Source organism: Heterocephalus glaber, unplaced genomic scaffold, assembly GCF_053883595.1.
Source record: "Heterocephalus glaber isolate CG9 unplaced genomic scaffold, H.glaber_assembly_v1.0 deba00000676, whole genome shotgun sequence".
Taxonomy (NCBI): Eukaryota; Metazoa; Chordata; class Mammalia; order Rodentia; family Bathyergidae; genus Heterocephalus; species Heterocephalus glaber.
Window position 1 is genome coordinate 254,122 of NW_028258156.1, and position 15,619 is coordinate 269,740.

Consider the following 15,619-nt stretch of genomic DNA (forward strand, 5'->3'; position numbering starts at 1 on the left):
AATATATCACTTTTGCATGCTAAAAAGTCTTTAAAAATATGCACAATACCATTATTATGCCTAATAACAATGGCCTAATACCTCAAATTTTTTCAATTGATCCCCCAAAATCTTTGATATCTGGTTTATTAAACTAGAATCAATAAGAAGACATGTCATTTACTGATGTCTCTTAAGTTTCTTTTCGGGTGGGAGATTTAGCACAGTGGCACCACATCTGCCTTGCCAGCTCAAGGTGGTGAGTTGGATTCCCGGAATCAAAAAAAACAAAAAACAAGTTTCTTTTAAGCTAGAACAACCCTGTCTTGCCTTTCTCCCTTCCTCTTCTTCCTCTCTCCTCTCTCACCTTTCTTCCTTCTCTCCCTCTTCCTCTCTCCCTCCTCCTTTTTTCTTCCTCTCTCCCTCTCACACACTGACTTAAGAGATTGGGCCATTTGTTCTAGGTTTTTTGGAGTGTTTCCTCTTGATGTCATTTCATTCTTCCATTCTTGTAGTTTCTGAGGCAGGAAGATAGACTGAAAGCCTTATGTTGAGGTTCTAGACTTTTGGAAGCCATATTTCAATAAGATGCCGGAGCTTCAGATTATATCAGGAAACAATGTCAGGTTGGTCCACTTTTAGTGATCAGATTGATCTGGGATAAAGTAGGAGGGGCCAGACTTTCCCCTTGGAGTTGATATTTTCCCCTTGACAGTAATCCCTGAGGGATAATTTGGCACTCTGAATACCCCATCCCCTATGGCCCTTTCACCAAAGGGTTTCATTGATGATCCTGGCATGAATCAGTTATTTCATTAGGAACTGCAAAATTCTGTTTACACTATTTAGCTAGCATACTTTTGTAAAGAAAACTACTTTCTCATCAACAGGTTCTATTTCTTAAATTACCACTTTTCAGAGTAAATGTTGGTGTATAAGGGTCACCACCAACAGTGTGTGGCAAGTAAGACTGCCTTCTTTCTCTGTCTCTCTCTGCTTTAATTTGCTTACTTTTGGGGAAGGTGACTTTTTTTTTTTTTTTTTTTAATTTTTGGAGACAGTCTCGCTGTGTAGCCCAGGCAGGCCTCCAACTCTGGAGATCCTCTTGCTTCAGCCTCCCAAATACTGGATTTTTAGGCATTTGCCTCCATGCCTGGCTAGGGGGAAGCTGACTTCCTATGCTTAGTATTTTCAATCATCTTGCAGTTTGCAGTCTTACTTTTAATGCGCACACTGTCTTAATTTTTGCCAGTGGGCGTCCTTCATGTGGGCTCTGGTGTCTTTTCGAGGATCTAGCTTTTCTCGGTAAGCTCCCTGACTTTCTGGCCCAGGCTGTCCCAACGGGTCCTAATTCGTTGTCCCCAGCTTCTAACCCGCCATCAGCCATTTCTTCAAAGGGCCCTGGTTCCTTTTAGTGGGGAATGGCGGGCATTGACATCTGGGCTCCAGGGATCGCCACTGCTTCTGGGCCTTGCGTTCATATCTTTTTTATTTTAGAATTAGCAATATTGATTCTCACTTGTGACCATAAATTACTCCATGACCCCTGTTTTAAAGGGAGCAAACAGCGCGCTGAGGTGCCCAAGAATGCGTGGCGGGCCCAGGATGGAGTAACTTTGCCAAGGAGAGGCTTCTCCAAGAGGCCGAAGGGGCTTAGAAAAGGTGTCAGGCTGATGATCAGCGCCGGCGTGCGGGAAGGTGGGGTGAAGAGTTCTGTCTGGCCGTGGCCTGTAACCCAAAGGACAGGGCGGGGACGAGTTGCCAGCGAGGCAACCTCACCTCCTGTCCGACCAAGTTACTGAAAGAGCATCCACTCCAGCGTAGCAAACCCTGGCCTGGGCCCCGGGATCTTAATACCCGCCAATCAGAGGAAGCTTTCAGTAGGAGGGCGGGACATCAGACGAAAATGTCCAATGAGAGATCAGCCCCGGGTCGCCTGAGGCCAAAACCCCGGGGGAGGGCAGGAAAGAGGTTTGGAATTGACCAATCAAGGGGGACGACTCACCCCGGAGGCCCGAAAGCCAATCAGAAGAGCGCTCGCTTTGACGTGCCCCGCCCACTGGAGACTTTCTCTAGCTTGAGGCGGTGGCGGCGCAGTCCTTGAGTCTGAGTGCTCTGATGTGATTTGCCGCAGTTCCTCATCGGAACGGTGCAAACTTGAGGTGTAACATGGCGAATTCGGACTTCGAGGGTCATGCAGGCCAGGACGGAGAGAATTTCCTGTACTTCGCGTACGGCAGCAACCTGCTGACGGAGAGGATCCACCACCGAAACTCCTCGGCCGCGTTCTGCTGCGTGGCCTGCCTGCAGGTCAGTGTCCCTTCCCGGGCCCTGCCCGCTGTGCACACACCCGGCCGGGATCCTCGGAACGCAGGGCTTCCTGCGAGAGTGCGTCGGGATACCTGTGGTACCCTAGCCTCCACTCCTGGGCAAGTCCTGGCCCTAGGCTGGACCTCTGTGGACCGTGTCCCCGGCAGCTGAGCCCTCTCGGCTGCCCCCCCCCCCCGATGTTTCCTGCACTGCTTCGCCCCTCTTCTTGTCCTCTTAACTTAGGGGCATCCTCCAGAATGCACGCAGTGGATACTTCTGAGAAACCCTCTGTTCTCTGCACTCTGTGTTACGGGACTTGTCACCTGGTATTGTAGAAATGTGTTTACCTTTCTCTTCTGATCAGAGGTCCAGAAAGCTGGAACCATGTATTCATAATGACCACTGTGCTCAGGTCAAGTGACTGAACTTTAACCAGCCTTGTAAATCATTACTGTTTGGTACAGTATATTAATTTTTCACTGGTTTTTCTGGCGCTTAACGCTAGGATGATAATCGAGTTGCTACTTTGTGGACCGCCCAGACTATAGGAGGGTTGTGCAGACAATGTACCTTTTCATAGCATTGAGCTAAACAGACATTATCTCTGCTAACCTCGTCAGAGTTCTTAGTTGCAAGCAACAAAAAGTGGCTGATTTAAGCACACACACACACAAAAGTGTTGAAAGTCTGTTGGACAGTTCACGGAATGACCAGAAAGGCAGGAGTACAAAGGCTTACAAAACAGGGAGGCATAAAGGGAGATGCAGCCACCCGAGTACAGCCAACATCGCACAACCAAACCAGCATCGCACAACCACACCAGTCCGAGCTGTTGCAGAATAGGACTTCATGAGCATGAGTGCTGTGTCTTGCATCGACAACACCATCTTTTCTCAACCCTGTCTGCTGCAGTACTGATCCCTAAAGTTCCTGAAACCCCTGATGTGGCAGCCACCACCAAGCACCTAGAACCTCGATTCTAATTCAGAGCCCCAGGTGGGCATCCTTACTAGCTAAGTCTCACTGTAGCCATGGGCTGACTGCAAGCAAATCCAAAAGAACCAATTTCTTTTTTTTTTTTTTTTTTTGGTACCGGGATCAAACTCAGGACCTTGCAGTTGCGAGGCACGAGGCACTTGACGGAACCACTGTGCTAAATCCCTGGCAAGAACCAATTTCTGACATTTGGGAAGCTTCATAAATGGGAGTCAGGCTCCAATACTCCCTTCCCCCAAAGTCCGGGAATGACCCAAGTGTAGGAAAGAAGTTCAAATGCTTAGGGTCAGAGCAGAGAAAAGAGACATCAAACAAATGATTATTCAGTTTCTGGGCTGGTCAGTCTTAAAAAGGAGACATGTAAGGTGCAGTAGAATATGACCAGAGGACCTGACCTAACCAGGATGCTCAGGAAAGCCCTCTGTGAAAATGGGACTTTTTGGGTGAGATCTGAGCAGCTGGGGAGGTGAGGTGCAAACAGACCATGAAAAAGTATGTGCAGAGGACCTGAGGAAAGGGGAAACTGAATCTTCCAGCCAGCGTGACTGGAATGTAGTAAGGGAGATGTGGCGTGTGGGCCACAGAGGCCAAAGTACAGATTTACATCTTTGAAAGTACTTTCTCGTCTCTGGAGTTTGGGTTTGAAGGGAGACAGTAATCAACATAGGGAGCTCAGGAAGTTTTGCAGCAGTTCATACCAAAAATAATGAATGGCACCTTAGACTAGGGTAGTGGCCAGGGAAGGCAGATGGATTGGAGAAATACAAAGGAGATAACATTGTTAAAGCTTGGTGACTAAGTGTGAAGGGAGGAGATATCAAGGATGACTCAAGATTTTGCACAACAAGGCAGATGATGGTGATATTTACAGAGAGAAGAGAATTAATTTTCAGGGGAAAAACTGTAAGTTCCATTTAAACATACTGAGTTTGAGATGCTTGCTGGACAGCCAAGTGAACAGATAATACTAGTGAGCATTGGTTCAGTACTGTACTTGCTATTTGCTAGACCTTGCTCTAAGATGGACGCATTAGATGGTATTTGAAGACATTGAAGAGGATGAGATTATCTTGGGTAAATTGCTGAATGAATACAAGGGACTGTGATGAGCCCTGAGAAACTCCAACATTTAAAGATTGGGTACTGGAGGAGGAGTTGGCAACAGGAATTGAGAGCAAGGAACAGCCTGAAAATGAAAAAAGAGGGCAGAGCAGCACTAGTCATGTCACAAGCAACTGAAGCTGGAGCAGGATAGGAAATGAGAATTTCTGTCGGCTTTAGCAATAGACAACCAGTCCCTAGTGTGGGTTGTAACTCTTGATTGGATCTACTGGTGTCCTGCCAGGCTTGCCTGGTGCTAGAAGAACATCTAGTATGCCAACTGAAGGTCCTGGTCACTTGTACAAACTTTTTTCCTGAAATATATGACAGGTTTTTGAGAAGATACAGGATATAGGGATAAAATAGGAACGTGGAAGGGAACTTATAGTTATCATCCATTTCAAGGGAACTAATCTATGGAAAGGCAGAAAGAAATCTTCCTAGACCAAACAAACCAAGTAAGAATTTTTAATCTCCAGGACCCTCATTCCCTGATTCCCACCTCAGAGGGAAGAAGCAAAACTAGAAACATAGCTCCATTGCTTATTAGCTGTGAGACCTTAGGCAAGTGGCTTAATCTTTCTAAGCCACAGTTTTTTTCACTGTTTTATGAGTATAATAAAGTTGCTACAGGAAGAAAGGGAGCTGATCCACTTAAAGCTAATAGTACAGTGATAATACCCATTAATTTTCAGTGTTACCTACTCTCAGTTATAGATAAATTAGTATAGTTTGTGAATATTAATGTTCATAAATATTCAAATCACCCTCAAATGCCAGTTCTCATATGGCAAATACGGTGATACATTATCCTGGTGGGATTACAGACACAAAGGGTTTGTCCCTAAAAAATATATGTTCATGTAAGTAGATAGGGAAATAATTTGCAAAAATGAAAGCAGTTATGCTAAGACATTGGGGCTATGGGATTTCTTTTTCCTTATGCCTTTTAAATAAATGTTAGGATGCCTGTACATACCTGTATGTGTTTTATTTTTAAAAGAATGTATGAAAAAATATATAGTCCTTGAGATCTAGATAATTTAAGATTATCTATTTTTGTCTCTTCCATAGCTTCTTACAAAGAACCTAAAGTTAATTGAATATTTTAATTGCATTAGACTCAAAGTAAAACCTTTTTATTTTGAAGAGGGAAATCTGGGTTCAAACAGATATTGATCATATCATTTTTATTTCTTTTGTAGGATTTTAAGCTTGACTTTGGCAATTTCCAAGGCAAAACAAGTCAAAGGTGGCATGGAGGTATAGCTACCATTTTTCAAAGTCCTGGCGATGAAGTATGGGGAGTAGTATGGAAAATGCACAAAAGCAATTTAAGTTCTCTGGATGAGTAGGTGGCTTCTAATTATAAGTTTAAAAAAAGCTAATTCAGAAAGTGAATTATATGTAAGGATGTGTGTGTATTTGTGTGTTATTTTCTCAAAACCATACACTACAGACATTTTTTTTTTGGTACCAGGGATAGAACTTAGGACCTTGTGCTTGCAAGGCAGGCGGCGGAGCCACTGAGCTAAATCCCCGGCCCCAAACATATTTTTTATTCTTCAGAACCAACACAAAGTGTATGATAATGTTTGTTTAAAAAGTCACTGTGACTGAGACTTGGGGAGATGCTTATAATCTCTTATGTAAAAAGACAGCAGGCCTTATTTTTTATTCTGTTAATTTGTCTTTCATAAAAATTTGTTTCACAAATGTACCAATAAAAGAATTTAACAACAACAAAAAAAATTTGTTTCATATTATGAAAAGGCCCAAATATTTTTGTAATTGTTAAATATGTGTATTGATTTCAAAAGGAAGTTGATTCAGTTTTTAAAAATAATTCTTTAAAATTGCAGTTGAATCAGTCAATAAGTAATTTTTAAAAGCATCACCAGCAACATATTGGAAATGTGTTTTATAACTAGAAGTGTCAGAGTTGTGTAGCAGAGCATTCCCTACAAGCAAATAGGCAGAAAAGAGTGGGCCCGAAGGAGAGAAGAACATGTTAATCTAATGGGTTTGATTCTGTACCTCACTTAAATGACAGTGAGCCGTCTTCTCTGCTTCTCTCTGGATGGATGCAATCTTGACATCAGAACAGTTAGTCCATTTTTTGAAACCTAAAAAACAAACAATGTTTCAGGGTTATGAAGGTGAAAATAAGTGCACTCGGGCCGGGGATTTAGCTGAGCAAGCACAAGGACCCGAGTTCGATCCCCAGTACCAAAAAAAAAAACCAAACCCATGGGTCTAAAGGGCCATTACAATATGAAGGCTCAGGCTTTCTTTTTTTCTTTTGGTACTGGGGATCGAATTAAGGACCTTGCACTTGTGAGGCAGTCAGTGGCACCACCGAGCTAAATCCCTGGCCCAAGGCTCAGCCTTTCTAATTGAAATGCTAAGCTTATTTTTAATGTGATCATACTTATGTGTTCTACTATATTCCAAACCACATAGGGAGCAAATATTTACATAAAATTAAATTGTTAATCCTATCCTATACTCCAGTTTGATTAAAAGACTTTATCCAGTGAAACAAGTTACCTAAGTCATGTTCGGTTAGAATTTGTCTGTTCTGATTTCAGCCAAGAAGGAGTTGAAAGTGGAACATATGTCGTAATAGAAGTTAAAGTTTCAACGCAAGAAGGGAAACAATTAACTTGTCGAAGTTATCTGATGACAAATTATGAGAGTGCTCCCCCGTCACCACAATATAAAAAAGTAAGTAACTCCTTTTTAATTTTCACTGCTATAAACTAAAGAATACCTTGTTTTGTTTTGTTTTTTTGGTACCGGGGATTGAACTTGGGTCCTTGCGCTTGCGCAGCCGGCAGCGAAACCTCTGAGCTAAATCCCCGGCCCATAATACCTTGTTTTTAAGAAGGTTTTGTGGCCAGGCATGGTAGCACATGGCCATAATCCCAGCACTCTGGGAGGCTGAGGCAGAAGGATTGCAAGTTTGAGCCCAGTCTGGGCCCTTAACAACTTGGCGAGAGCTTATCTCAACGTAAATTTAAAAAGAAAAGGGGGTAGCTCACCATGAAGGACCTTGGTTCCATTTGAAAAAAAAATTATAAAGGTTTTGTATGTTTTAAATTCCACATGAAAATCTTATTTATTTTTGTTGGTACTAAGGATTGAACCCAGAGCCTTTGCACTGAGCTACATCCACAGCTCTTTTTTTCAAAATTTTTCTTTTCTATTTTTTTTTTAAATTTTATTGGTGCATTTTAGGTATACAGTATAATGACATTCATCATTGGAAATTTGCACCTTTACCTAATCTCTCTTGATTCTTATTTTTCCCCCCTTCCCCTGCCCTCCCTTCAACTCCTCCATTCCTCCCTATTTACAAAGACTTTGTTTCCATTTTTCCATTTTCTCATATTCATTCCATTCCCTTCTTTCCTTTCCCCTAACCTTCCCACTCCCCCTTCCCCTTTGCCCCTTTTCTTCCTATTTCACATTAACTATTACACCTTTTAGTCCTTATTTACACTTTCAGTTTCTCACATTAGAGAAACTATTCAGTATTTACATGTGTCTCCTATTTATTTCACTTAAGAGTATCACTTCAATGTGCATCCATTTAGCTATAAATGTCTCTAATTTCTCATTTTTTATGGCTGAGTAGTATTCCATTTTATTAAAAAACCACATTTTCTTTTTCCAGTCTCCAGTTGATGGGCAATTGGGCTGCTTCCAAGTTTTAGCTGTTACAAACTGTGCTGCTCTGAACATAGGCGCACATATATCACTATGGTATGATTCTTTTAATTCTTTGGGGAAGATCCCCAGAAGTGGAATAGCTGGGTCAAATGGGTCTTCCAGTCCTAGTTCTTTGAGGTATCTCCATACTGATTTCCACAGTGGTTGCATCAGTCGACACTCCCACCAGCAGTGGAGCAGGGTTCCTCTTTCTCCACAGCCCGTCCAGCATTTGTTATTGGTTGGTTTCATGATAGCAGCCATTGTTTCTGGGTTGATGTAGAATCTCAGCGTGGTTTTCATTTGCATCTCTCGAATGACCAGTGATGTTGGACATTTTTTCATATGCTTATTTGCTATTTCTACTTTGCCTGAGACATATCTGTACATTTCAAATGCCCATTTTTGGATTGAGTCTTTAAATTTAAGAGGTCTGATTTTTTTAAGTTCTTAATAGATTTGAGATAGTAGACCTTTGTCTGAGGGAGGGGCAGGTGAAAATTTTTTCCTACATTGTAGGTTGTCTCTTCACACTGTTGGTGGTTTCTCTTGCTATGGAGAAGCTTTTTAGTAAGAAGAGATCCTACTTGTTGATTGTTTGTGCTAGTTCACAGGCAACTGAGGTTTTGTTCATAGAATCTTTTCCTACACCAATGTCTTCAAGAGTTCTACCTAACCTCTGTTCCAGCCAGTTCAGCATTTCTGTTTTTATATTTAGATATTTAATCCATTTCAATTTTAGTTTAGTGCATGATGAGAGATATAGGTCTAGTTTTAATCTTTGGCAAGTTGAAACCCAATTTTTCCAGCACCACTTATTGAGGAGGCTGTTTTTCCTCCAGTGAGGGTGTTTGGCTCCTTTGTCAAAGATGAGATGGCTGAGTGTGTCTGGAGTTGTTTCTGCATCTTCTAATCTGTTCCACTGGGCCTCAGTTCTGTTTCTTTCCCAGTATCATGCTGTTTTTATTACAGTAGCTTTGTATATAGTTTCAAGTTGGGGGTTGTGATACCCCCTATCATGTCTCTGATGCCTAGGATTGCTTTTGCTATTCTAGGTCTCTTCTTGCTCCAAATGAATTTTTGGATTGTTTTCTCAAGGTCTGTAAAGTATGCTGCTGGAATTTCAATTGGGATTGCATTGAATCTATATAGCAGTTTTGGAAGTATGGCCATTTTCACTATGTTGATTCTTCCTACCCAGGAGCAAGGGATGTCCTTCCATTTTCTGATATCATCTTCATCCTCTCTTTCAGAGTGCTGTAGTTTTCAGAGAAGAGACCTTTGATTTCTTTTGTTAGGTTGATTCCTAGATATTTCAGTTTTTTGGATGCTATTGTGAAAGGAATTGTTTGCCCTATTTCTTTCTCAGTGAGTCTGTTGTTCATATAGAGGAAAGCTATTGATTTTTGTGTGTTGACCTTATATCCAGCTGCTCTACTGAATTTGGTTATTAAGTCTAGAAGACTTTTGGTGGAGTTCTTGGGTTCTTCTATATAGAGTATCATGTCATCAACAAGTAATGACAATTTGGCTTCTTTTCCTATCTTTATTCCTTTTATTTCTTTCTCTTGTCTAATTGTTGTTGCTAATGTTTCCAAGACTGTGTTGAACAGGAGTGGTGATAGTGGACATCCTTGTCTGGTTCCTGATTTGAGTGTGAAGGATTTCAGTTTTTGACCATTTAGTATGATGTTGGCTGTTGGTTTTTCATAGATGGCTTTTATCAGATTGAGGTAGAGACCATCTGTTCTAATTTCATGTAGGGTTTTTATCATAAATGCATATTGGATTTTGTCAAATGCTTTTTCTGCATCTATTGAGATGATCATATGGGTTTTGACCTTGGCTCTATTGATATAGTATATTACATTGATTGATTTGTGTATGTTGAATCATCGCTGCATCCCTGGGATGAATCTCATTTGGTCAGAGAGTATGATCTTGATGATCTTCTGCATTCTATTTGCCATTATCTTATTAAGGATTTTTGCATCTATGTTCATTAGTGACATTGGCCTATAGTTCTCTTTTTCAGTTGGGTCTTTCTCTGCTTTGGGGATCAAGGTGATGCTTGCTTCCAGGAATGAATTCGGGAGTATTGCTCCCCTTTCCATTTCGTTGAAGAGTTGAAACAGTAGTGGCAGTAGTTCCTCTCTAAATGTCTTATAGAATTCAGCAGTGAAGCCATCAGGACCTGGGCTTTTCTTAGTTGGTAAGTTTTTAATTACGTTTTCAACTTCATTGGTTGATATTGGGTTGTTGAGAATTTTTAGGTCCTCTTGATTCAACTTTGGTAATTCATACTTATCTAGAAATCTGTCCATTTATTCTGTGTTTTCCATCTTATTGGTGTATAGGTTCTCCAAGTAGGTATTCATTATCCTCTAGATTTCTGCTGAGTCTGTTGTAATTTCATCCTTTTCATTCCTAATGGCATGGATTTTGGCCTTTTCTTTCCTTTTTCTGATAAGGTTGAGTTTTTGTCAATTTGGTTTATTCTTTCAAAGAACCAACTCTTGGCTTCATTGATTTTTTTTGTATTGTTCTCTTAGTCTCCATAGCATTGATTTCTGCTCTGATCTTTAAAATTTCCTCCCTTATATGAGCTTTGGGTTTGTCCTGCTCTTCTTTTTCAAGAAGTTTGAGGTTCAGCATCAGGTTGTTTAATTGGGTTTGCTCTGTTTTCCTAATATGAGTATTCACTGCTATGAATTTCACTCTTAAGACTGCTTTCGTTGTGTCCCATAGATTCCAATATGTTGTATTGTCATTGTCTTTTAATTGTAGAAACTTTCTGATTTCTTCTTTGATTTCCTCTGTGACCCATTGGTTATTCAGAAGTGTGTTGTTCAGTTTCCATGTGTTTATGAAATTCCTGTGGTTTCTTTTGCTGTTGATCTCCAATTTCATCACACTATGGTCTGATAATATACAAGGGATAACTTCAATTTCTATGCACTTACTTAAACATATTCTATGAGCGAGTATGTGGTCTATTTTGGAGAATGACCTATGTGCAGCTGAAAAGAATGTGTATTCTGATTTTATGGGATGGAACACTCTGTAAATATCTGTTAAGTTCATTTGTTCAGGAGTTTGATTGAGTTCTAGTATTTCATTTCTTATTTTTTGTCTAGTTGATCTATCTGTTTGTGACAGTGTGGTATTGAGGTCCCCCATTGCTATTGTATTAGTGCTTATTTGATTTTTCATGTCTGTTAGCATTTGTTTTATATAGTTGGGCATACTACTGTTTGATGCATAGATATTTATGATTGTCATCTCTTCCTCTTGGATTGTTCCCTTTACAAGGATGTAGTGTCCTTCTTTGTCTCTCTTAATCAGTGTTGGTTTGAAATCCACTTGATCTGCAAAGAGGATAGCTACTCCAGGTTCCAGTCACATGGAGTATTGCTTTCCACCCTTTAACTTTCAGACCATGAGTTTCATTTTGAATTAAGTGTTTTTCTTGTATGCAGCATATTATTATATCTTGCTTCCTGACCCATTCTACCACTTATTTCTTTTGATTGGTGAATTGAGACCATTAACATTGATGGTTATAACTGTTAGGTATTGACTTATCATTTTCATGACTTTTTCTTTCTGTAGCATTCTCCCCCTTTGTGTTTAATTTCTTGTCGTGCCCGATGGATTCATTCTGCTGGGCTTCCTGGGGTTGTGATCCTCATTGTCTTTCCCTAGGATATTGTCTAAAATTTTTTGTAGTGCTGGTTTGGTATTCATGAAGTTCCTAAGGTGTTATTTGTCATGAAAGTATCTTATTTCTCCATCAATTTTGAAAGATAGTTTTGCAGGGTACATCAATCTGGGTTGGAGGCTGTTTTCCTTTAAGACTTAAAATATGTGACTCCAAGCTCTTCTTGCTTTGAGGATTTGCCTTGAGAACTCTAGTGTGATTCTGATGGGCTTTCCTTTGTATGTGATTTGTTTCTTTTCTCTCACTTCTTGTAGAATTTTGATCTTCTGTTGGATTTCTGGAATCCTAATTATTATATCCCTATGTGTAGGTTTCTTTTGATCAAGGCTAGCTGGAGTCCTATATGCCTCACTTATCTATATGTCAAGTTCTTTTCCCCTGCTCGGGAAGTTTTCTGCCATCACTTCTGTAAACAGTTTTTTTATGTTATCTGTACTCCCTCCTATTTCTTCATTGACTCCAATCAGTCTTATGTTACTCTTCTTTGCATCGTCTAGCAGCTGCTAGATTGATTTCTCATGGTACGTTACTATTTGAAAGAAATTTTTCTTTTCCTGGTCACTAATTGCAATCTTATCTTCTATATCTGAAATTTTGTCCTCACGTTGGCTCATTCTGCTGTGTAAAGTTTCAATGTAGTTTTTAATCTCCTGGAAATCTGTTTCCATCTGTTTCATGGATTCCATTTGTTTCCTGTGTTGGGATTCCATCATGTTCCTCAGCTCCTCTATTTTTTTATCTGTGTCCTTTCTAGACTTAATTAATCATGTCTTGCACTATGGACACAATCTCTGCTGTTATCTGAGAAATTATTTCTGATTTCGTTTTTTCCACATCCTCTTTTGTTGCCAGTTCAGGGAGTCCAAGTGAATGAGTATCAGATTGTTCCATCTTGTTTCCCTTTGGGGTTCCTTTTGGTGATCTGGGAGTCTGGTTTTGAGACTTGTTTAAGTGTCCTCTCATTTCAATGTGGGGGGCCCACGTGTGCTGCTGACCCCCGAGTAGCTCACCTCCTCTGCACTGGATGTGGCTCTGCTCTTCCTTGATGCAGGTGGTGGTATGGTGGCCTGGAAGGTTCACCTCTGCGCGCTAAAAATTTTTCTTATAGATTAGCATCTCACTAAGTCACTAAATTGCCCAGGGTAGGCTCAAACTTTCAGTCCTCCTGCCTCAGCCTCCCCACAGAAGATAAAAATGTGGGTTAGAGATGCCAACATCCCTTTTCAAAAACCTAAACTTAGATGCTTGTTGGCAGATACAGTCAGAACATGGCATGTACAGGGTAACAGTTCCTGGGCCTTATCTGGAATTTTCTAGGATAGAGCGTAGAGTAATTGCCCTGGTATAGATCTTGAGGCTGCCGCTGAAACCTGTTACCATTCACTCCTGCACATCTACCCTAGGTCACAGCAAGAGTAAACAATGGGTCTGAAACCAAAGCTGCCCCCACTCCCTGTCAGCTTTCAGTTTTGTGTGTGTGTGTGTATTTTTTTCTTTTGTACCGGGGATCGAACTCAGGACCTTGCACTGCAAGGCAGGCGCAGTACCACTGAGCTAAATCCCCAGCCCTCAGCTTTCAGGGTTTTTTTTGAAGAATGTTGTTTTTCTTAAAAGCTCATCCAGGGCCCGGGGATTTAGCTCAGTGGTGCTGCCACCTGCCTGACAAGCACAAGGTCCTGAGTTTGATCCCCACTACAAAAAAAAAAAAAAAAAAGGTCATGCAAATTCTGTATAGTAAAATTATTTATTTATTTACTTTTCTTTTTCTTTTTTTCACTTTTTGGTGTACTAGGAATTGAATCCAGGGCCTTTGCACTGAGCTACATCCCCAACCCTTTTTATTTTTTGGGGGGAGACAGTCTTGCTAAATCACTAGATTGCCCAGGCTGGGCTTGGACTTACAGTCCTCCTGTCTCAGCCTCCCAGAATGCTTGGATTATAGGTGTGTGGCACCATGCCTGCCAAAATGCATTTTTATCTTCGTATAAAAACATGTTTTTGACTAAAATTGATATTTCATGAAGATACTTCAGGTGGATTTGAAAATTCCTGTGCATTCATGCTCAGTGTGACAGGAATGTCTACAACTCAGTTTTGTTTTAGAAATTATCCTCTAGTGATCTGAAAGCTAATATGTCAGACTTTGGCAATACAAATAAATAAATAAAGGGGTTACTAAATTATGTTCCTAACTAAAAGAGTATTTGTTTTAAACATTTCTAGGTTATTTGCCTGGGTGCAAAAGAAAATGATTTGCCACTGGAGTATCAAGAGAAGTTAAAAGCAATAGAACCAAATGACTATAAAGGAAAGGTCTCAGAAGAAATGGAAGAAATTCTCAACAAGGAAGAACAAAAACTCTGTAGAACATAATGGAATATGCCTAAGGATATTCTCTCTTTGTGCTAATATAAAATATTTTTAATGTTTGAGAACAGGGATTTGGGATATCTCCATCTTTATTCTATTTTTGACAGTACTCTGAAGAGGAGTTTCACTTGGGTGATTCCATACTTTCAGACTATGAAAAGAAGCTGGGTTAGGAGTTAGACATTTAAAGAGGGAGCTGTGAGGCGCCAGGATGCATGACAAATGGATGTGGGTACACCTTCTGTGGACACAAGCTATTTTATTAATTAATTTATTTTGGAGTTGCCCTTAAGGGTCTTCTTGGTCTGTGACAAAGGATAGGTTTGCGGCCTGCTTGATGATGGTGCTGGTGAATTGCTAGGTTTTTATTTTAATCAGCTTAGTAAGCAAGCTGCTGAGGCAGTTGATAATAAAATTTTGAAAACTGGAAAGACTGTTCTCAGAGGAATAAATGTATTTGTAGTTTAACCTATTTCTCCTCCTAAAATAATCTATTTCATTGTGCTGTTTAACTCGAATCGTCAGAGTACTGGAGCAGATCTTGGCCATGTGGATGTATTGTGAGGGAGCACTGCACAGATTGCCCAGACAGCGTAAGATCAGTGTCCAGTCCCACAACTTTCTAACTGTGAGATCTCTGAGCCATTCCCTCACTATGCTGTAAGGATAATCAGAACACCTACATCTTAGAATTGTTTTGAGAACTAAATGAGTCTATATGTATATAGTGAACTTAGCAGAGAGCCAGACACTTTATAACTGTTAGCAGTTAATTGTTCTTATTTAAAGAATTCAGGGCCAGGGATTTAGCTCAGTGGCACGTGCCTGCCTCACAAGCATAACGTCCTGAGTTCAATCCCCAGTACCAAAAAAAAAAAAGAATTCATTTTGTACAGGGCCATCCTTGGAACAGGCTTGTAAAATATAATCAACAGTCAAGATTTTGAAGGGAAGAATGTTTTGGGGGAGATAAATTTAATTCTTGGCTTATCAGGAAACATGACCTTCTAAAATTTATTTGATGAATAAACAGAAGGAAAGAAGAGTCAAGAATAAAGCAATACTGGTTTTCAGAAAAATCTCTCCTGCACCTATGGCATGCACTCACCTGTACCTTCCAAGCTGGCATAAGAGCAAACTGGTCTTAGGAACATAAAAATGCATTTTGGTTTCTTAGGTGAAAGTTCCAAAAGGGCTTTCAGTCTACATTGCCATCCTGTAGTGAAGCTGAGCTGTAGACCATGTTTCATAGCTGTCACACCTCAGTATTTTCACTATACCCTCTAATAATCTCATTTTTTCCTGGTTTTTAAGTTTTCCCAAGAAGATCCAAGTTCATCAGTGACCCAGAACCCAGTAATCGTAATGTAGTGAGTGAGGCCTAGTTTTGCTGTAGGTACCAAGAATTGAATATTCTAATAATCTGTC

The 15,619-nt window shown here is 40.4% G+C and overlaps 1 protein-coding gene across 2 annotated transcripts; it reads left to right on the top strand.

Annotated features, from left to right (window-relative positions):
* The first annotated feature begins 2,027 nt into the window (after window positions 1-2,027).
* Ggct (gamma-glutamylcyclotransferase) lies at window positions 2,028-14,659 on the top strand. 2 transcript variants are annotated; one of them, XM_004839475.4, is made up of 4 exons: window positions 2,034-2,289; window positions 5,592-5,737; window positions 6,978-7,113; window positions 14,045-14,659. In XM_004839475.4, exons 1-4 carry the CDS (start codon window positions 2,149-2,151, stop codon window positions 14,192-14,194), a joined length of 573 nt encoding a protein of 190 aa, XP_004839532.1. In that variant the 5' UTR covers window positions 2,034-2,148; the 3' UTR covers window positions 14,195-14,659. The 2 variants fall into 2 exon arrangements, with proteins under 2 accessions (XP_004839533.1, XP_004839532.1); XM_004839476.4 differs by lacking the exon at window positions 6,978-7,113 and having other exon boundaries at window positions 2,028-2,289; window positions 14,045-14,256.
* Window positions 14,660-15,619: the final 960 nt, after the last annotated feature.